General features: G+C 34.9%; 2 protein-coding genes across 12 annotated transcripts; both read left to right on the forward strand.

The window, feature by feature from the left end:
* The first annotated feature begins 1308 nt into the window (after positions 1 to 1308).
* Positions 1309 to 9156, forward strand: LOC111018437 (transducin family protein / WD-40 repeat family protein). Of its 2 annotated transcripts, none has more exons than XM_088118082.1 (10): positions 1309 to 1523; positions 1780 to 2357; positions 2597 to 2716; positions 3796 to 3873; positions 4470 to 4646; positions 6037 to 6114; positions 6462 to 6637; positions 6990 to 7148; positions 7700 to 7760; positions 8669 to 9156. In XM_088118082.1, exons 2-10 carry the CDS (start codon positions 1926 to 1928, stop codon positions 8846 to 8848), a joined length of 1461 nt encoding a protein of 486 aa, XP_087974208.1. In that variant the 5' UTR covers positions 1309 to 1523; positions 1780 to 1925; the 3' UTR covers positions 8849 to 9156. The 2 variants fall into 2 exon arrangements, with proteins under 2 accessions (XP_087974208.1, XP_087974209.1); XM_088118083.1 differs by having other exon boundaries at positions 1828 to 2357.
* A 5082-nt stretch (positions 9157 to 14238) lies between these two features.
* On the forward strand, positions 14239 to 20719 carry RKF3 (receptor-like kinase in in flowers 3). Of its 10 annotated transcripts, none has more exons than XM_088118080.1 (7): positions 14239 to 16702; positions 16972 to 17006; positions 17865 to 18041; positions 18363 to 18520; positions 19018 to 19131; positions 20057 to 20144; positions 20241 to 20719. In XM_088118080.1, the coding sequence occupies exon 1, from the start codon at positions 14280 to 14282 to the stop codon at positions 16134 to 16136; it is 1857 nt and encodes a 618-aa protein (XP_087974206.1). In that variant the 5' UTR covers positions 14239 to 14279; the 3' UTR covers positions 16137 to 16702; positions 16972 to 17006; positions 17865 to 18041; positions 18363 to 18520; positions 19018 to 19131; positions 20057 to 20144; positions 20241 to 20719. The 10 variants fall into 10 exon arrangements, with proteins under 10 accessions (XP_087974206.1, XP_087974198.1, XP_087974207.1 ...); XM_088118072.1 differs by having other exon boundaries at positions 19064 to 19131; XM_088118081.1 differs by having other exon boundaries at positions 19071 to 19131.
* The last annotated feature ends 2431 nt before the right edge of the window (positions 20720 to 23150 follow it).

The following is a 23150-nucleotide window of genomic DNA, read 5'->3' on the forward strand; positions in this document are numbered from 1 at the left end:
AGATAATGAAAGAAAACTCCTCGACAGAAAGAGATAAATAATGGGTTAATGGAAAATGACAGAAGACAAAAAAAATAATGGAAAATGAGAGAAGAAAAAAGTATTGGAAAGAGAGAGAGAGGGAAATAGAGGGAGGGAAAAGCATAATGGAGAAAGAGGGAGATAGATAGAGATAGGGAAATAAGAGAGAAATCCAATAGTAAGTTGAGGGATGTTGAAAGTAAATGGACAATTTGGTGATGTATTTTGAAAAAGGTGATTAAAAAACATAAAAAGAAATTATAGATGTGGTCGATAAAAATTCTATTCAATGGTTTGTATTATATATAGAATTTGTGTTAGAACTGTATAAAATAGTATTTATTTTTTTATATCCGTGAGTGTTCATACCAGCTTACGCGCATCTCGATACAAAAAAAAAATTACTAATTCTTAAGGTAGTGGTTATCATGACATTTGAACTCACTCACTCTTAATTAACCCTAGTCCATTTATACCAATGAGTCACTCATTTCCTGTTAATTTTTTTAGTACAATATACAGAGGTGGAGAATCGAACTCACGCCCTCTTAATTCAACTATGTTCATTTTGGCTAATAAAAAATTAACATTACAACGACTCAAAATAGTATTTTATGGGGTATAAATTTGGGATACTCAAGTGACTATGACAAATCTCTTCCACTCCTTTATTTTTGTTAAATATTTTTCCTTATTGGTTCTTTGATAATATTTTGAAATTCGCCCTCGCCGCAACTTTTTCATAAAAAATTTCCTATCACCTTTATTTTAGATATTTATTAATTCTATTAGCATTGGTCCAAATTTATTTTTTAAAAAATTTAAAATACTATAGACCACCTTTTAAAAGAAAAAAGAACAAATATATATAATATTAAGGCCATCCTTTTAATGCTACGTTATAAAAAGAAAACTATACACATTTGGTAAAAACAAAAAAAGTTAACATTTCTCCAAATGCAGAATATATTTTGAACAAAATTATAAAGCCAAGTTAGGACATAAGATTGGATATTAAAAAAACTATGATTAAAAAAACAAAATTAAATAACCAACATAATTGTCAAAACGAGTCTAGTTCACCGATAATTTGACATATATCTCCCATAAAAAATATTCCACCTGCACATATAATCAAAATCAACCCAAATTAAAATTACAACCATCAAAATAGACTAATTTAACATAAATTTCAAACACAACTTTAAAAGTTTGGAATAAATTTAACCTTTAAAAAAAAAAAAAGAAGAAGGAAAAAATAGAGAAAAAACCTCTCCTCATCTCAATTGTTGGGACTCGGGAGCAGAAGCCCGACTTTCCAAGCGCCACAGCACGAGCAACGAAGAGTTATTAATCAGCCACACCGTACCTACCCAATTCCATTTCGCCCACACCCACAACCAAAATCAACTCATTATCCAATTCCCAATACAAAATTCAACTCAAAATCTCATATTTTCTCCTCCTCCTCCGCACAATCTCCCTCTATTCGCACCACAGAGGTCAGATTTTCTTCCCCTCTTTCCTCCTTGTAACTTATATGCATGAATTAATCGGTTCGACATTCATCAGCTCATACAATTTAATTAAACTTGTGTGGATAAATTCATTTCCAACAGAGTGAGAATGTCAATCGAGGGGCTAGATTATGTACCCATCTGCATATAATTGAAGTTAGCCATTGGGGGTTTGGGAATACGGGTTATTTTTATGATTTAGCTTCATTTATTGATGTAATTTCCAACAATTTATTGACAGATCATCTGGGTTTTCGTTTCTCTGGGTTGTGGAACATCTGGTTTTCAGGGAAACGGCAATGGAATGAAGTTGGGGTTCAGATGAAGATTAATCTTAAGTTTCATGAGTGTTGCTTGCTACTTAGTAGAGGGTATTCTTGAACTAAAATGTATGGTATTCCTGGTTGGGCCACCATTGGTGCTATGGGTTACGCTTTGAGTAGACTGGAGATTGGTTCTGACTGTGATGGTGACATGAATATCATCAATGCAGCGGACGAAGGTCAAGTTTCCAATAATAAACCTTTGAATAATTTAGATGATGAAATTGCTCAGCTCACTAGGATGAAATCGGGACCTAGTGCACTTCTGAGCCAAGTAGTGCCTGGGAAGAGGGAGATATTTGTTTCCCCTGTAAAAATGCTGGCAGGTCGAGAATGTAATTACTCGGGAAAGGGCCGGTTCTCAGCTGGAGATTGTTGTCACGTTTTAAGCAGATATTTGCCTGTTAATGGTCCATGGCTTGTGGATCAAATGACCAGCCGAGCCTATGTCTCACAGTTTTCAGCAGATGGTTCCCTATTTGTTACCGGATTTCAGGTACATCTGTACAAACCGTATGTAGAATATAATATGTGAAAGCTCTATTTGGCTTTTGATGAATCCTTTAGGTTGGTCCTAATTGTACTGACATCTATATCTTTCTTGTTCCCAGTTCTTAAAGCTGTGTTAAATGTGTCTATCCATGAACTATTAAGTCTAGATTTTCTCTGTCGAAAAATTGAGACGCTGCTTACATGCTGTAATAAGTAGCTAATAATTGGGGCATTTGTTGACAGGGAAGCCACATTAGAATATATAATGTGGATAACGGGTGGAAAGTTCAAAAGAACATTGTTGCAAAAAGTTTGCGGTGGACAATTACTGATACATCACTCTGCCCTAACCAACGTTTTCTTGTAAGTGCTTACTCGAGGAAATTTTCATGTACCAAGTCTCAAGGTATTTGCTTCTGTGGCACTTTGACATTATAGAATAGCTAATTTATCTTTTCTATTGTCAGATATTTGTTTTGAAGGACGAACTAAGGGCAGGGGATGAGAAGGCCCCCCCTAAAATTAGACTAATACAACTTTCCAATCTTGACAGAGCATAGCTATGCTATAATTATAAAAGGATTTCTTATAGTTTAGGCACCATAAGGAGGAACAAGTATGAATATTCTCCCAAAAAGAATCAAAGGGGAGAGAGATGTCGTTGAAGAACCGTCAACTTCGTTCTCTCCAAATTCCCACAAAATACTGCAAACTGCAATTACCCACAAAACTTTTGCTTTGTCTTTCAGATGCCAACCTTGGAGAGCTTCAAAAAGCCATCCATCAACTGTTCTAGGAAGAGAAATAGTTAGCATATTCTTGTGCCTGATTTATCAAATAGGACAGAATAAAATGTTCTTGCATGCCTTTACATGTTAGGTTGTATTTCAAAGAGAACTACTAAGGGGTCCTTCATGCTTTGTGTTAGATCACAACTTTGAGGTTTTTGTTCCTTTTATTTGGTTAGTTTCAATAAGTTCAATACAACAGAACCCCATCGAGGAATCACAAACCCCTTACAAATTATAGTAGCTTACTCATGCTGATGAGCGTTCTTTTGCTAGCTTGAGTGGAAATTCTAATTTTTTATTAATTTTATTTAATGGGGAATCTATTCACAGATTATTCTATTTTTTAGTGTATACTTGTGACTGGGTCAGAAAATGCTTCAAATGCAATTCATTTTTGTGTCCTTGTTGTTGTTGGCATTAGACATGGTTGGGTTGCTATTCAGCTCCACATTTTAACAAAATAATTCCACCTTTGAGATAAAATGGGAACTACTGTTTTTGTGATGAACGTGTTTTGGAGGTTTTAGGATGCATTTATTGTTCTATTGTAATACGGTTTGTTTTATGAATGGATGATATCTGTCTATGTGAAATGTTTGGGAACCTGTCTGTGTCTTAGAATATTCTAACTCATTGACCTTGTTGTTTCAGGTCTATGCCAGCATGTCACCAATCATTCATATTGTTAATGTGGCATCTGCTGAAACAGAGTCTCTTGCAAATGTTACAGTATGAGCTTTTGCTAAATTTGAATTTTACTTGACAATATCATTTGTTGAAATATGGTTCTTAGATGCTATATAATGTAACGACACAAATTCTTGGCCAACGTCTTGTTTTATTGACTGTGAATCTGTGATTCTCCCTACTTTGACTATTTAGCTAAAGTACCTTGGAAAGTGTGGAAGTACCTTAGCTTCATAAAGAAGAATGAAAATTTAGTTTAGCTGTAGGTATCTCTCGACTATCTGATACTCAATAGAATTCTTATCTTCTCGAGGGTTATTGGAAAATTTTAAAATGTGTGGTACCAGCAATGCAATTATGTGGGTGGAAAGTCTATGGTCAGCTGATCTTGCTTGCTCCTTGCATAAGTACGAATTGTTAGATGTCATAAAATGGAACAAAGAGTGCATGATTGATTTAGCTACATTATGTAACTGTGAAAATTGAATTGCATAGCTTCAACCATCATTCTACATTTTTGGCACTTGAAGCTAGTTGACTGAGATTATTGGAAATCTGTAATTTTCTTTTGCCATACGGAGTTCCCCATTTCTCTATTGTGATTTGCTTGCTTCACTTTCATATTAAAAATGCTGCAGGATGTCCATGAGGGACTGGATTTCTGTGCAAATGGCAATGGAAGAGATTCTTTTGGAATTTTCTCTGTGAAGTTTTCGACAGATGGACGAGAACTTGTTGCTGGAAGTAGCGATGATTCTATTTACGTCTATGATCTCGAAACTAATAAACTTTCCCTTCGAATTTTGGCACACAGAGTTACGTTTTTTCATCATTCTCTAATTTTACATTCTTTATCTAAAAAGAGCATCAAGTATTACGAAATATGATTTATATACCTGTAGAGTATTTTTCGATGTCTAAATTTTGTTTACCTTTCAGTATCTTTCATCTGTACTGTTATTCTTCTTACTTTGTGCCATTTTCTTGGGGGTTGGATGGAGGTGGAGTTATTGTGCTCTTTGAATTATCTAATTTAGTGGCTTAATTGCATAAGGTGCATGTAAAACGAAAAAAAACTTGAGATATTTTAACGATTCAAACTCTTACCATTCTTGTATTATACATAAGAATATGTGATATCAAATTGTCAGAAAAAAATAAAACAGAGAAAAGATTGGTTTGTTCTCACTTGTTGCCAAGGTAAAGGCAACAAAACTGCTTAAGAGGTGAAAAAGCTTGAATAATCCCAGTTATCGGTAATAAAGTGGAGAGAAACTGAAAAATTACAACACTTTTTATAAGGACATCAACAAAGAGCACCCGCCTTGTATTCCTTTTTCCATTTACTGATAGACAGTAAAAGAAAATTGAAAATTTTCTGGTTGTTCCTAGAGAAGAAATTACTTCGAAAATCTATTTCTAAGTCACTGTTTTCGCAATAGCAGAAATTGGATGAAATCATAAAATACACAAAGAGATTGTGAATACAGATTTTATTGAGTCCCCTGGGTAAAACATTGCTTGTAAAGCCTGATTGGTGATATGGTGGACACTTGACAGTCTAACCCCCCAGGTTTATAATTGAGTCTAGTTTGAATACCTTATACTTATTAATTTAATTTTTATTTTCCAAATTATGTTGATCCCCCGGTAGATTTTTAGATGGTTATAAACAGGTTTATGATGGAAACTTTTTGTGTTTTCTTTAAATATTTGATGGAATAGTTTTCAAAAGCTGTTGTGCTTTATTTTGAAAGATTGTTGCAAAAAAGAAAATTTTTTATATTCTTGCCTTTCCATGTACATTCAATTTTATTTGTTTTAAAGTATCATTAACTATTTCCTCCAACAACTACTGGTCTGATGTGATCAGCAAGATGTATTGAAAACACAAAATATAGTCTAGAGCCTTTCTGAAACATACAGTTTTGGTCCCTTCGGGACATCCGATAAAATTGAAACATACAGATTTCGTAACTTTATGAGGATTCTTGTTCATATACTAACCCTTCCTCACACCTAGCCTCTTAATTGTATTGTAATTTTTTTCTATTATATATCATCTTATAGTTTGCATAATCATCTTCTTGTTCTTCACTCACCTGTGGAGGAATTTTTGCATATTATGGATCTGCAGATGTTTTTTTGTTAATTTTTTAATGGTAAATCTTCCTAACATTCCAAGTTTTCTCTTATTGTGCACAGTCTGATGTGAATACTGTGTGTTTTGCTGATGAAAGTGGCCATCTGGTTTATTCTGGAAGTGATGATACTTTTTGTAAGGTACAAATCCCCTGCTCTGCTTTTATCAAAGACTTGATCACTTTAGTTTAGAAGGCAATTTAATAATGTTTTTCTCCCAATTATTTAATAATGTTCCAACCTCTTTTGCATGAAATCTTGAACCAGGAGTGATTGTTGGCCTTACAACCTCAGTTTTCTCGAAACTTGGAAATTAGTTGCAATGGTTTTAATCACTTGAAGCAACTAACTGTTGGCTAATCCCGAAAACAACTAATAAATTGTTCTAGAATTTTGTTCCATAAATGAATTCACGCAAGCACGAGGATTGTGTGTTTGAGAAATTTGTTCTCTTTCAAGGATTAAAATGATATGATGTATTCTTGTAGGTGTGGGACCGACGTTGCTTTATATCTAAAGGGAAGGCGGCAGGGATCCTAGAAGGACATGTAGAAGGTATCACATTCATTGATAGTCGTGGGGATGGTCGATATTTGATTTCGAATGGTAAAGACCAGACCATTAAACTTTGGGATATCAGAAAGATGTCCAGCAATGCTACTCAGTATGTTCTGTTTCCATACTCCCTTTATTTGTAGCTTATTTGAAGTACAATCTAACCATTGTTGTAAATCTCTAAATCTCAACAAACACCCTATTATGCAATTAATGCTCAAATGATGTTTGAGTTAAAAAATCTTGGAAGTATAAATTCATATTAAAATTCAACAATTCATAATTGTTTCGTTATCTTTTTTTTTTCTTTTTTTGGTCAAAATTGTTTCGTTATCTTTTTTTTTTCTTTTTTTATGAGTTAAAATATAGCATGATAGCTCTCTTTAAAAGATGGTATCTATATTATCTTTTAAAATTGAAACACTCTTTTCATTGATGTGCGACACTCTTTTTCGTTCCAGCTACAACAGGCCTAGAAATTATGACTGGGATTACAGATGGATGGATTATCCACTCCATGCAAAGAATTTGATACATCCACGTGACTGTTCCGTTGCTACATACAAGGGTCATTCAGTCTTGCGGACGCTTATTCGTTGTTATTTCTCCCCTGAATATAGGTGAGCTTTTTGTGGGTGTAACTGCATATTATAATTTTTAGATACCTCTCACTAAAAGTTTGGACATTCATATGAATGAGTTCTTTTTTCTGCCTTGCAAATTATCACTGAGGGACATTAGCTATCTGCTCTTCTGCATAAAAATGTGTACAAGAACCACTAAAATTTTGACCCCTGTTTAAATTTTTGAAAAAAGGAAAAAGTCTTTCTTCTCTCCTCCTCTATGCGTTTCTCTCTTCCATCGGTAAAAAAAACTTAGTAGTGGGTAGCAGACCTGCCAGTCAGTAGGGTCGGCAGGGTAGTATTGTTTTAAAAATATTAGCTATAAAGTTTTTCCTTGTGCAGCAGTTTGTTCTTGCTATTTAAACTTCACTTCTAGCGAATGAACTAACCAGCATCAGTTTCTTTTGTTATCGACTCCCTTCACGTACGTTGCTTGATTTTTCAATAAACCTTATTTTATTGTGAAATCGATCTCTTTTTATCACTTTTGCAGTTAATAATCGAAACTATCTATATCTTGATTTGTGGTCAATTTCTTGTTATTGCAGCACTGGTCAGAAGTACATCTACACTGGATCTCACAATTCCTGTGTTTATATTTATGATTTGGTAAGTCATTTGGTATTGTTTATAAGCATCTTTTTTTCATATGAGGTTTCAAACTGAAGTTGGACCCCGAAAAATTACGACTCCCCTTCATAAGAAAGAATCAGAATATCAATCAGATGGAACAAAAATTTGAATTACTATATATGTGCAAATGCAAAAGAACATAATACTTTCACTTGCATGAGGACTGAGTGAGATATATTTCATAAAAATCACTGGCTGATTTTGTAGTGCACTGGCCATAGATGAATCGTGTTTACTATAACCCCCTATTAGTTAGTTCAGTTTACTTGCAGGTCTCATGCAAAGTTTTGAACCAACGAGTGAAGGGATCATTAAAAAGATATTTGAATTTACCATATCCTATTAACTTAAGGTTTTGGGTTTCTTGGTCACTTAGCATGGAATCAGAGTAAGGATATCGTGTTTAAACCCTTGCATTGTTATTTTCTATCTAATTAATATTTTGATAGTAACAACGTGCGGGATTGAACCCACAAGTGAGGTGGAGTAGCATGGAGTAGCATTGTGTTGAGCAACGTATAAGAGATGGAATATACTGCAATATCCCCTTATAAATTTAGAATACTTGTATTGATTATAATCTTCTCAAACTATCTTAGTGGCTATCATTTCTCTCTCTCTTTTTTTTTTTTTTTTTTGATAAGAGACATGAGATGTAAGTATTGATCACAAAAAAGAAGACAACTTAAGGGCGAGGGGTTATCATTTCTCATTAAATATGTAGAGAATGGGGATTTATGATTATATGAAAGTTGTTTCTTGTTAAAAAAAATAAAAGTGGCCTTTCATATGGTTTTTATTTTTTTAGATATTTGTGAGTATCCGAGCCAGTTGTTTATTCTTATTATTCTCCAATCTCTTTCTGGTTGGTATATCTTTTGCAGCTTAGTGGAGCTGTAGTAGCCACGCTCAAGCATCATAAATCACCAGTGAGAGATTGTAGCTGGCACCCTCGCTATCCGATGCTTGTAAGCTCTTCATGGGATGGGGATGTGGTCAAATGGGAATTTCTAGGCAGTGGCGAAGCACCAACTCCCCCGGACAAGAAGAGGGTCAGGAGGTGACAAGTCCACTGAAAACTGCTGAAGAAAATTTGTAAGCTAAGCTCTGTCCTCTGCATTATAGCTTGGCAAATGTAAGTATAGTCTTGCACTGTGATGCATATATCCCATCTTTCTGCTGAAAATAAGATGCAATTAGTATGCTTTTATGTCTCACCGTCACAATATTTTGTCGGTCCTACGTGGTGAACCTCGAATACAATGTTTCTGTTTATAATCTATGTGAATAATAGATATATAATAGTGTATAAATCTGTTGAATAATGTTCTACAAAATGGTGAAATTTGCGTAGTATCAGTGTTCTTGTTTTCTTCATTGGTTTTAATTCTCAACTTCTGCACTCTTGGAGTGGGGACAGAATTATTGTTATTTTTAATTCTGCCACCTCTATTTTCCTGACCCCAGACAATTTTTGTCCACATGATCATTAGATATGTTCAAAATCTGGTAGAAACTCAAAATGTCTTTGAGATTCTGTTGCATTTTACTCATCTGAGTAGGGGGGAGCCAGCAATTTTCATTGGTGTATTAATATTGATTTTTCAATCAATGACTGTAGATTATTCTGTTTAGAGGACTAGGACTGTCCTATATTTGTAATCTAAATAAAGAGCTTTATTGTTATTTTTATTCATAACTAATGTGGTTTCAAAGGGTAGCAATTAAATTACAATACTTTTATGGTGTCAAGTAAATTGGCTAACCCGGGCATAGCTCAATTTGTTAAGGCCTAGACCGTATGGTCAAAGGTTTGAATCTTCCTTTCCACTCTTTCATGTTGAACTAAAAAAGGTCAAGAAAATTGTTGATTTTTTGAGAGGTGTTTTATCCAAAGTAATCTTGGGGATAGATAATAGAGTTTTTATGCATACATCCTTAGAAAAAGAGGTTTATCTGGACATTTGTCTCATATTTCCAAGGACAAGCATGAATAAGTCACCCGAAACGGTATCATTCTATTAGGATTCACTTAGATTTGAAATTATTTTGAAACCCGCTATTTTTTACGGATTGGATTTTTCATTGCTTAATATATAGTTTGTTTTAAGCTTGAACCCTTTTTTCCCCCTAATCTTATGATTTATTGCTAAATATGTCCTCCAAATCCAATGGTTTATTGCTTAATATTTTCCTCAACATATCGTTTAGCTCAGAATTGACAATGACATTGACGGTCACCGCCATCGACATGTCCCTAAAAAATGAAAGGTTAGCCAAGTTTGTGGTTGGGAGCGAACTTGTGCTACAATCACTCTTGCTTTTTGTGTCAATATAGTTAGGATCCCGACCGTCGTTGCTTTTTGATATGTCAGTCCAATTAGGCCCTCTAATCATGTAAATTGCACGCAGACACTCGTTTTTAACTTCCTATCAAAGGTATCTAAAGTTCTAGTCTTTTTACGTCAAAGACTTGCACATTATTGGTCATTCCCATTTATTTCGTAGTTGGTTGGTCCAAGTCACTGAACATTCCAAACTCACTATCCAATTATTTACATTCAGTACTTGCACATCGCTCTTCTAATAATAAAGTTGCTTTCAGTTTCTTGCGAATCAAAGTAATACTCATCACTGCCATTTTTTTGGGCCTAGTAGCTTTGATGAACGCATTATTTGTATTCCCATTTTCATATTTCAAAGTCGAGAAATATTGATCTCAAAGATATGATAGAAGAATAAAAATACATTATAATGAACAAGCGTATAAAGACTTTTTTCCCCTAAACATTTATCCTCACCAGACACCTGTTTGATCTACTTCATTTGGTTTTTAAGATAACTTGTAGATTCACAAGTTTAAGTGATTTCTAAACAGAAAAAAAATAGTAATTGTCAAAAAAAAATGTAGTGGCATGAATTGTGAATTCTAAACTCTAAATTAATTATTACATGTGACTATGAATGATCAATTGCACAAACCAAATGTTTATATGGTCCAATTGATGAGACATGGAAATTAAATTATTTGAATATTATGGAAGACTTTGAATTACAATAAACCACCCTTCCATCGACTTATTGAGCATATGAGTTCATTTCTATGACATCAGACATTAACTTTCTTACCTTAGTATAAGTATCAAAATTTAAAATGATTCAAAATTGTGTCGAAATTATTAATGAAAAAGTGACAGTGAAGATTAAAATGAAAAATTTACAAATTGAAATAAAACTGTTCGAAGTTGAAATCAAAACAAAATATATATGACACTAAAAAGATTATAATAAGATTTAATGGGATAAATTATTTTTTTTCTTATACTTAACTAAAGAATTTTTATTTCCATAAAATTGAAACCTTAAACTTGAATAAAAGATGAAATTAATACCTCCCATTAGCAATGTTTCAATTTCTTTTTGTGAGTATTGGTTCTGTTAGTTATATGTAGAATGTTTTTAAGTTGAATTTAGACATTTTATGCTCGAGTTTAAGCATTTTTGTGACTAAATTTGGATATTTTCATGATTCAATCTAAACATTTTCATAGCTTCGTTTTGATTTTGTTGGTGAAGTTTTGTGTAGTTTATTAGTCAGTTCATGAGCAACATTCTAATTTAGTTTAGACGAGATATTAATATCATATTTAAATTCGTGATCCAATTCGATGATATATAAATTTCTAATGTGCTCAATTGATTAAGACATCTATTTTCGATTAAAAGGTTGTGAGTTCAAATCTCGACCCTCACAGTATTAAAAAAACTTAATCTTTTAACATCAACTCAAAAAACATATTTTCTTCTAGATTTTTTTTTAAAATTTAGCAATATGTAGGGTGAGAATTTGAATCTTCTTGTCGAGGATATATGAATGTTGAGCTATGTTCACGTTAGCTATTTTCTTTTAGAATATAACATTACATATGTGGGCATGAGAACATGGAACTTCAACTTATAATAAGATAATTTAATGTTTCAATTGTTGAACTATGCTAGAGTTGATTAATCTAACAAGTCAAGTTTGGGCAATATATTTTAGCGATCACATTATATTATTATTTTTTAAAGTCGGAGGTTCAAACTCTCACTCCATATTTGTTGTAAAAAAAAAAAAAGAGTCAAGTTTGGGAGAATTTCGTTAAAAAATTTAAATGGCTAAAAGTACTGAATAGTCTCCAATCTCTTGAGTTATTCTCAATTTCGTCCTTAAATTTTTAAAATTGTGAATTTTATTTTGATGTATTACAAAATTCTCAATTAGTTTCTTTGGTTAAAAAAAAATTTGATATGAGATAGCGTCACGTTAATTGACATATATCTTCAATCAAAAGATTAAACTCTCACGCACTTGTACTAAAAAAATGATTGTTTTATTAGTAATATTTATAGCTGTACACCTAATATGTCACTCGAAAAAAAATAGATTTTGAATTTCATATACTAAATAGTACGTGCACGTGTCAAAATAAACCATCACTTAGTGATATATCAATTATTTATTTATTATTATTATTTTTTTATGTGAATGTATTTGGAAAAATAAAAAATTTGACAGTCTAAAAACAGAAAATTTTCTTATAAAAAGAGAAATTTGTCCGAATACAAATTTAAAAAATGGGATTAAAAAATTGTCATATTTTGGAAGTTCTTGGAAGTTGCCTTCTCCACCAAAATTTGTCTTTCAGTGGGAGTTGTTTTTTTAGCTCTGTCGAAAATGGCTGCTTGAAAAAATCCTCCCTTACCACCCACCAAAACGAGAAAATGACATAGATAAACTAAAAAAAATTGATAGGTTGCTCAGTTGATTTTAATTATAAAAATTGACTCAATTGATCCAATTTTAACATTTTAGAGAGTATGTAATTACGAATATACTCTCAAATTAATTAAACTATAACGTATGAATCACGTAGGTTGGTGTAATTAAAACCATGGGCGAGTTCCACTTGATCCATGACCATGAATTTATTAAAGGACCACCAACTTATTAATTTCCCACCAAATTTTTGTACTATCATTTAATATATACCCATACATTCGTACAGATTGTGGAGAATAAAAGTATGTTTCAATCCTTATCGTCTTCATGCACATCTTTCACGTTTTTTTGAAGAACTTCCATACATTTTCCAACATTTTTCACATCTTGAATACCTTAAAGGAAATCAATTTTTCATCTTTGACATCTTGAACGAGGTTAGTTTTTTATTGGTTCATAATATTGTTTTTGATTCGTCCAGACTATGATGTATGTTGGAGTGAATGAAATTTTTGAACTTTTATGAGTATTTTTGGGGGTCAAAAGTTACGTAAGTCAATGTATGTGGTACGACCGTGAATTTGATTCTGTCGAATTTTAATCCCCTGTAAATTGAACGAGAATATTGATTATGTCGAATTTCAAGGCCACGATCATGGCCGTAGTACGACCATGAATTTGGACAGAATGTAAAATACATTTAATTCACGACCGTGGTCTTAGACATGAATTTGCCCATTAGTGTTAACCGTGGCCATGAAAATCTAGCCCATTGGACCATGGACATGAAAACCTAGTCCGTTGTTAGCTTGACCATGACCATGAAAATAATCTAGCCCATTGTTAGCTTGACCATAGCCATGAAAAATAGTACTACGGCCATGGTTTTTATGAAAGGCAACTAATGGGCAAGGTTTGATCGTGGTTAAATTGTTTGTTTTACCATGACCTTGAAAATTAAGACCACGACCGTGAATTAGATGTACTTTACGTTATGTCCAAATTCATAGTCGTACCACGGCCATGGTCGTGGTCTTGAAATTCGACATAATCAATATCCTTGTTCAATTTACACGGGGATTAAAATTCGACAGAATCAAATTCACGGGCATTGACTTAGTAACTTTTGACCCACAAAACTCATAAAAGTTTAGAAATTTCATTCACTCCAACTACATACATCATATTCTAGACGAATTGAAAACAATATTATGAACCAATAAAAAACTAATCTCGTTCAAGACGTCAAAGATGAAAAATTGACTTCTTTTAAGGTATTCAAGATAGTGAAAAATGTTGGAAAAGGTATGGAAGTTCTTCAAAAAAAACGTGAAATATGTGCATGAGGATGATAAGAACTGAAACATACTTTTATCTTTTGTGAATGTGTGGGTATATATTTAATGATAATACAAAATACAAAAATTTAGTGGGAAATTAATAAGTTTGTGGTACTTTAATAAATTCATGGTCATGAATAAAGTGTAATTCGCCCATGGTTTAATTACACCAACCTATCCACGTCAAATTTGTGGTAGTTTAATTAATTCGAAGATATATTCGTAATTACCTACTCTCTAAAATATCAAAAAAAGTTAAAATTGAATAAATTTTTATAATTGAGGTAAATTCAGCAAAATATAAACTTTTTTACTTATCTATTGTCGTTTTCCCACCAAAATCTCCTTCTCCTTCTCCTCTCCACCCAAAACTCTAATCCTCCATCAATTCCAATGTCCCTTTCTCCCCACCCCTTTCTCCTTCTTCTCGCCATAGCCTCGCTCTCCCTCTCCGCCGCGCAATGCCCCCTCAACTTCACCCTCCTCCGCCAGTTCTCCCAGAGCTCCGCCGTTTCCCGCCCCGATTTATCCGACGAATGCCATTACATCCGCCTCGGCCTACGCCTCGTCCTCTCCCAGTACCTCAAGCTCACCGGCTCCTTCTTGCCTCCGGCAGACTCTGCGGACTCGTGCTGGAACTCCTACCAATCGGTTGTTGATAGAACTTGGCCGAATTTCAACATCCGGAGCTCTTGCGGGTTTCAGACCGGGTGGATCTCCCAGGGATGTATGAACATCAGTACCAGATCGGAGTTCGAGCGCTTTGTTCCGAAATCGGCGATCGATGGCGTGGTTGCGAACTGTAATCAGTCGCTCGAGAATGGTTCGCCGTGTGCCTCGTGCACGACGAGTCTGTCGGTCGTTCAGGCCTCCGGCTTGACCGGCCAGTCGATCGGCAATGTCACTGATTGCACCGCCTATCCGTCGATCTACGCGGCGGCGTTCGTGAATCACTTCGGCCCGACCGACCGGGGAACTGCCAAGTGCTTGTTCTCGCTCTATCCTCTATCCTCGGGGGAATCGAGAAGCAAGAAGCGGAATACGGTGATTTTGGTGGTTCTGATTTGTTGTGGAATTGGCGCGGCGGCTGCGATTGCCGGCGGTTGGTTCTTCTGGCGGAGACACGAAACGTTAAGAATCTGGAGGAGAAAGAACGATAGAATTGGCAGAACGGTGACCAGTATGGCTTCTGGATTGGAGTCCATAAGCGCGAGCACCACGTTGGTGAAGTTCACGTTCGAGGACATCAAGAAGGCGACGAGGAATTTCTCCAGAGATAACATAATCGGGAGAGGTGGGTATGGAAATGTTTATAAAGGGGTTCTTTCAGACGATTCAGAAGTTGCATTGAAGAGGTTCAAGAACTGCTCAGCAGCTGGAGACGCCATTTTTGCTCATGAAGTGGAGGTAATTTCCAGTGTTAGACATGTGAACCTTGTAGCTCTGAGAGGTTATTGCATTGCCACAACTCCAATGGAGGGTCACCAGAGGATAATTGTGTGTGATTTGATGAAGAATGGGAGTCTGTATGACCATTTATTTGGGTTTTCTGATGAGAGGCTCAGTTGGCCAATTAGGCAAAAGATTGCTCTTGGCACAGCTAGAGGATTGGCTTATCTCCATTACGGAGCTCAGCCTGCCATTATCCATAGAGATATCAAAGCCAGCAACATTCTTTTGGATGAAAACTTTGACCCTAAGGTTGCTGACTTTGGTTTGGCCAAGTTCACTCCAGAAGGAATGACTCATTTGAGCACAAGAGTTGCTGGAACCTTGGGGTATGTGGCTCCCGAGTATGCACTCTACGGCCAATTGACAGAGAGGAGCGATGTGTATAGCTTTGGAGTTGTTCTACTCGAGCTTTTGAGCGGGAGGAAGGCGCTCGGGGTGAGGAGCCATGATAACCAACCATTTCTAGTGACTGATTGGGCTTGGTCTTTGGTGAGGGAACATAAAGCCATGGATGTTGTTGAAGAAGGTATGCCAGAGGTGGGTTATGCAGAGGTTGTGGAGAAGTATGTGTTGATTGCTGTTCTGTGTTCCCATCCACAGCTCCATGCAAGACCAACAATGGATCAGGTTGTGAAAATGTTGGAAACTGACCTCTCTGTTCCTTCAATTCCTGAGAGACCCATCCCTCTGGTTGCTGAGATTGATGAAATTGAGAGATCTATGAGCAGTAGTGGCTCTGCTCAGCATTCTGGTTCAGTTGGCTTTCATAGTTGCACTTTACAAAATGACCAAAAGTAGGGAATTAAGTAGTTGGTGAGGTGATAGCTTACTAAGACGATGATCAGGTGGTTCAAGAGGATGTTCGTTCATTTAAACCGGTAATTTTCACTACCTGCTCACGTTGGACTCGTGTTTGATTGGCTAGTTAGTGAGGCAATAGCTTACTAAAAGCATGATCAGATGGTCTTAAAGGATGTTCATTCATTGAAACCGACTGTAAATTTCACTGGCTGCCTATTTTGGGCGTGTCTGATTAACTAGTAGGTGAGGCAATGGCCTACTGAGGCAATTCTCAAGTGGTCTGAGATGACAAATCAATTGTAATTTTCATTAGTGGCTAAATACTGGACTTGTGTCTGAGTGAGTAGTTAGTTGGTGGGACGATAGCTTATTAAGATGACGATGAGTAGTTGGGTCGAGATACTAATCAAGCCACTAAGACTGAGACATGGGCCCAAACTCCTATGGGAGATAGTAGTGAGAAATTTTCCGCCATGGGCTATTCATTTTGTTTGTTGGGTTAGTTGGATGGGAACCAGATTTGGAGTCCATGCTTCTACTCCATTGTAAAGATGGATATATTTGTAAGTATTAGTTTTTTCTTTCCCTTCATTGGTCATTGTTGGTAGGCGAATATTTAGAACATAGAACATACTTTTTGTTTTCTTTTTCCACTCAGATTTTTTGCTTTCAAATACTTAAGACTTTGAAATTTGGCTTTTGCATCATGAAATCCCATATTAGATTGTTGAAATTGAAAAGTCTTTTTTTTTTTTTTGGTAATAGAAGTATAAACAGATGGTCATTTACTTAGAATTGTGATGCATATTTTCATGTATTCTTTCATTTTCAGGTGTAGATGATGATCATTTGTAGGAGTGAAAGCAGGTTGGTTTGGGTCAACTTCTTGGCCAATGTCTTGTTTTATTGACTGTGAATCTGTGATTCTCTCTACTTTGACCGTTTAGCTAACGTACCTTGGAAAGTGTGGAAGTACCTTAGCTTCATAAAGAAGAAAAGATGAAATTTAGTTTAGTTGTAGGTATCTCTCGACTATCTGATACTCAATAGAACTCTTATCTTCGCAAGGGTAAAAATTTTAAAATGTGTGGTACCAGCAATGCAATTATGTGGGTGGAAAGTCTATGGTCAGCACTCAGCTGATCTTGCTGCACGTTTGCTCCTTGCATAATTATGAATTGCTAGATGTCGTAAAATGGAACAAAGAGTGCACGTTTGATTTAGCTACATTATGGAACTGTGAAAATTGAATTGTCATAGCTTCAACCATCCTTCTACATTTTTGGCACTTGAAACTAGTTGACTGAGATTATTGGAAATCTGTAATTTTCTTTTGCCATACGGAGTTCCCCATTTCTCTATAGTGATTTGCTTGCTTCACTTTCATATTAAAAATGATGCAGGATGTCCATGAGGGACTGGATTTCTGTGCACATGGCAATGGAAGAGATTCCTTTGGAATTTTCTCTGTGAAATTTTTAACAGATGGATGAGAACTTGTTGCTGGAAGTAGCGATGATTCTATATACATCTATGATCTCGAAACTAAAAAAAAAAAAAAACTTGAGATATTTTAACGATTCGAACTCTTACAATTCTTGTATTATACATAAGAATCTGTGATAGAATTTTGTTCCATACATGAATGCACGCAAGCAGGAGGATTGTGTGTTTGAGAAATTTGTTCTCTTCCAAGGACTAAAATGATAGGATATATTCTTGTAGGTGTGGGACCGACGTTGCTTTATATCTAAAGGGAAGGCAGCAGGGATCCTAGAAGGACACGTAGAAGGTATCATATTCATTTGATAGTCGTGGGGATGGTCGATATTTAATTTCGAATGGTAAAGACCAGACCATTAAACTTTGGGATATCAGAAAGATGTCCAGCAATGCTACTCAGTATGTTCTGTTTCCACACTTTCTATATTTGCAGCTTATTTGAAGTACCATCCAGCCATTGTTGTGAATCTCTAAATCTCAACAAACACCCTATTATGCAATAAATGCTCAAATGATGTTTGAGTTAAAAAATCTTGGAAGTATAAAGTTCATATTAGAATTCAACAATTCATAATTGTTTTTTTTATCTTTGGGTCGAATCGTTTTTCCTATAAGTTAAAATATAGCAAGGTAGCTCTCTTTTTAAAAGAAGGTATGTATATTATCTTTTAAAATGGAAACACTCTTTTCATTGATATGCGACACTCTTTTTCGTTCCAGCTACAACAGGCCTAGAAATTATGACTGGGACTACAGATGGATGGATAATCCATTCCATGCAAAAAATTTGATACGTCCACGTGATTGTTCTGTTGCTACATACAAGGGTCATTCGGTCTTGCGAATGCTCATTCATTGTTATTCTCCCCTGAATATAGGTGAGCTTTTTGTTGGTGCAACTGCATATTATAATTTTTAGATACCTTTCACTAATAGTTTGCACATTCATAGGAAGGAGTCCCGTTTTCTGTCTTGCAAATTACCGCTGAGGAACATTAACTATCTGCTCTTCTGCATAAAAATATGTACAAGAACCACTAAATTTTTACCCGTGTTTAAATTTCGAAAGAAGGAAAAGTCTTTCTTCTCTCCTCCTCTGTGCGTTTCTCTTTCCCGTCAGTAAATAAAAAACTTACTAGTGGGTAGCAGTTCCTGCCCAGTCAGTAGGGTCGGGAGGGTAGTATTGTTCTAAAAATATTAGCTGTAAGGTTTTCCTTGTGCAGCAGTTTGTTCTATGCTATTTAAACTTCACTTCTAGCGAATGAACTAACCAGCAACAGTTTCATTTGTTATCGACTTCATGTAGATTTGCTTCATTTTTCAATAAACATTTTTTTTATTGTGAAATCGTTCTCTTTTTTTATCACTTGTGCAGTTAATAATTGAAACTTTCCATATATTCATGGTCGATTTCTTGTTAGATTGCAGCACTGGTCAGAAGTACATCTACACTGGATCTCACAATTCCTGTGTTTATATCTATGATTTGGTAAGTCATTTTTGAATTGACCATGAATCATTGTGGTGAATCTGTAATTTTTTGTTTACCCATTTTTTTTTACTTCATCTTTTGGAAGATTTGATTCTTCTTCTTCTTCTTCTTCTTCTTCAAAAAAAAAAAAAAAAAGATTTGGTAAGTCATTATGTATTGTTTATATGCATCTTTTTTTCATATGAGGTTCGAAACTGAAGTTGGACCCCGAAAATTACGACTCTCCTTCATAAGATAGAATCATAATATCAATCAGATGGAACATGAATTGGAATTACTATATATGTGCAAATGCAAAAGAACAGAATACTTTCATTTGCATGTGGGGACCGAGTTGGATACAGTTTTCATAAAAATCTCTGGCTGATTTTGTAGTGCACAGGCCATAGGGGAATCAGTAATATACCTAAAAGTTTCTATAACCCCATATTAGTTAGTTCAGTTTACTTGCCAGGTCTCATGCAAATTTTCGAACCCACGAGTGAAGGGATCGTTAAAAGGATATTTGAATATACCATATTCTATTAACCTAAGCTTTCATTGGTAGCTTAGCATGATGGTATCAGAGGAAGGATATTGTGTTCAAACCCTTACAATGTTATTTTCTATCTAATTAATATTTTGACGGTAGCGTCATGCTAGATTGAACCGTCAAGTGAGGTAGAGTAGCAGAGTGTTAAGCAACGTATAAGAGATCGAATATACTCCAATATCACCTTATAAGTTTAAAATACTTGTATTGATTATAATATTCTCAAACTATCTTAGTGGCTACCATTTCTCATTAAATATGCAGAGAATGCGGATTTATGGTTATATAAAAATGGTCTTTCATATAGTTTTCATTTTTTAGATACTTGTGAGTATCGGAGCCAATCTTACGTTTTTTTTTTTTTTGCTGATATCTGTGTGTCTGGGCCAGCTTGCACGCACCTCGACTATTCACGGGCCAACCGCCTGACCCTACTACATTTGGTTGACAAGGAAACTCGTAGGATATTAGGTCCTAGGTAGGTGGCCATCATGGTTTGAATCCATTCCCTCTAACGTGTTGTTTATTTTTATTATTCTCCGATCTCTCTCTCTCGTTGGTATATCTTTTGCAGCCTAGTGGAGCTCTAGTAGCCACGCTCAAGCATCATAAATCACCAGTGAGAGATTGTAGCTGGCACCCTCGCTATCAGATGCTTGTAAGCTCTTCATGGGATGGGGATGTGGTCAAATGGGAATTTCCAGGCAGTGGCGAAGCACCGACTCCCCTGAACAAGAAGAGGAACAAGAAGAGGATCCGGAGGCGACACTTCCACGGAAAACTGCTGAAGAAAAATTGTAAGCCAAGCTCTGTCCTCTGCATTATAGCTTGGCAAATGTCTTGCACTGTGATGCATATATCCCATCTTTCTGCTGAAAATAAGGTGCAATTAGTATGCTTTTAAGTCTCACCGTCACAATATTTTGTCGGTCCTACGTGGTGAACCTCTAATATATTGTTTCTGTTTATAACCTATAATAGTGTATAAATCTGTTGAATAATGTTCTACAAAATGGTGAATTTTGCATAGTATCAGTGTTCTTATTTTCTTCATTGGTTTTAATTCTCAACTTCTACACTCTTAGAGTGGGGACAGAATTATTGTTATTTTTAATTCTGCCACCTCTATTTTCCTGACCCTAGACAATTTTTGTCCACATGATCATTAGATGTGTTCAAAATCTGGTAGAAACTCGAATTTTCTTTGAGATTCTGTTGCATTTTACTCATCTCAGCAGGGGGGAGCCAGAAATTTTCGTTGGTGTATTAATATTGATTTTTCAATCAATGTCTGTAGATTACTCTGTTTAGGACTGTTCTACTTTTATAATCTAAATACAGAGCTTTATTGTTATTAGTGTTTTTATTTTCAAAATTAATGTGGTTTCAAAGGGTAGCAATTAAATTAGAATAGTTTTACGGTGTCAAGAAACTTGGTCATGTGTATATCTCAATTGGTTAAAGCATATATTCTCGACCAAAAGATCAAAGGTTCAAATCTCTCTTTCTACCCCCACATGTTGAACTAAAAAATATGTCAAGAAAATTGTCGAATTTTCGAGAGATGCTTTACCCAAAGTCATCTTAGAGATAGATAATAGATTGTTTATGGAATAGCCTCAAGATTGAACACCACTTCTTCCGTCTATTTAGAAAAATGGGTTGATCCGGACATTTACCTCTCATTTCCAAGGACAAGTACGAATAAGTTTTCCAAAATAGTATCGTACTATCATGATTCACTTAGATTTAGAATTATTTTGAAACCTTCTAAGATTGTTTTATTCATTGCTACATAGTCTGTTTTAAGCTTGAATCTTTATTTTCCCCCTCTAAATCTCATGATTCACTTAGAGACGTTGTTCCAATGTTTTACTGCTTAATATTGTCCTCAACAGATCGTTTAGTTCATTCAGCTTTGACAATGACATTGATGGTCACTGCCATCGTGGTTGGGAGCGAACTTGTGCTACGATCACTCTTGCTTTTTGATATGTCAGTATAGCTAGGACCCCGACCACCATTACTTATTGATATGTCAGTCTAGTTAGGCCCTCTAATCACGTAAGACGCGCGGAATAGGAGACTCGTTTTTAACTTCCTATCCAAGGTACCCAAAGATCTAGTCTTTCTATGTCAAAGACTTACAAATTATTGGCCATTCACATTTATTTCTGAATCAGAAAATGATTGAAAGTAGTTGGTTGGTCCAAGTCACTGAACATTCCAAACTCACTATGCAATCATTTGCATTTGCTTTCAGTTTCTTGTGAAGCAAAGTAATACTCATCACTGTTGCTATTTTTCTGGGCTTAAAGCTTTCATGAATGCATTATTTGTATTCCCATTTTCATGTTCCACAGTCAAGAAATATTGATCCCAAAGATAGGATAGAAGAATAAAAATACATTAGTTTATGTCTGTTTTATAATACTATTTAATCTTTAGTTTCATCTTTATTTTAGAAAACAAGCACTTTTGAAAAGAAGACGACTTCTAACATATATTCTTCGAAGAGTTATTTTCAAAAATAGTCTTCAAAACATGTGGTCTTGAAGAGTGGCGAGCAACACGAAACTCTAACCTTTTATCTTTACACCTCAAATCCCAACGTAAGTTGTAATTAAACGAAGCGTAAATTTCAAAAACAAAAATTAGAATTTCTTCAGAGTCCAACCTTTTATCTTTACACCCCAAATCCCAACATAACCAAAGTGCAAGATGACCATTTTTGATGGAGATGATAATGATGAATTGAGAATGGAACTTTTGGAGGAAGCATTGAAAAAAGAGGGAACATTAACTATTGAGGGCCCCTACTTGGATAACTTTTTTTTTTTTTAATTTTTAATTTTTAATTGAGAGAAACCTAAAGATAAGCTATTTATTTAATAATTAAGATGGCCAAAAAGTCATACTTGTGGAAGAAACTTTGGGAAATTATTAAGAACCCTTTGAATAATAATGAGCAAACAAGAACTTAAAAAGATAAAGCAGTCTTCACTTTCTAAGTGATTAAGAATCTACCCTTAATAATTATGCCCCATTTATTGAACTACAAGCTTTTTATTATATTATTATTATTATTATCATTATTACTTTTTTTTTCAATGTGCGTGAGAATTTGAACTTCCGACCTTTTGATTGAAGATATATAGCTTAACAAGTTGAGCGAGGTTCAAGTTAGCATAAGAGAGGTTATTAACATTTCGGCTAGTTGAACTGTTTATGTCAGTTTCTCTTTCTACCGAACCGAACATATCTTTATTAAAACTTCAATGCCTCTCTATAAGGAGTAGGTCTGAATTTCCACTCCAACATTTGTAATATAATTTTAGAGAATGTTTACAAGTTTAATTTTCTAAAACAAAAAACCAAAAATAAAATAGAAACAGAGCCTAAAAGTTCACAAATCTCCTCCCAAAACTTGTCTCCCTCAAGTTGCCAAGAATTAAGAGTTCAAATTTAGAGAATGTAATCAAAA

This window comes from Momordica charantia, assembly GCF_013281855.1.
Source record: "Momordica charantia cultivar OHB3-1 chromosome 9 unlocalized genomic scaffold, Mcharantia_2.0 BLBB01000009.1, whole genome shotgun sequence".
In the NCBI taxonomy this organism is placed as follows: domain Eukaryota; kingdom Viridiplantae; phylum Streptophyta; class Magnoliopsida; order Cucurbitales; family Cucurbitaceae; genus Momordica; species Momordica charantia.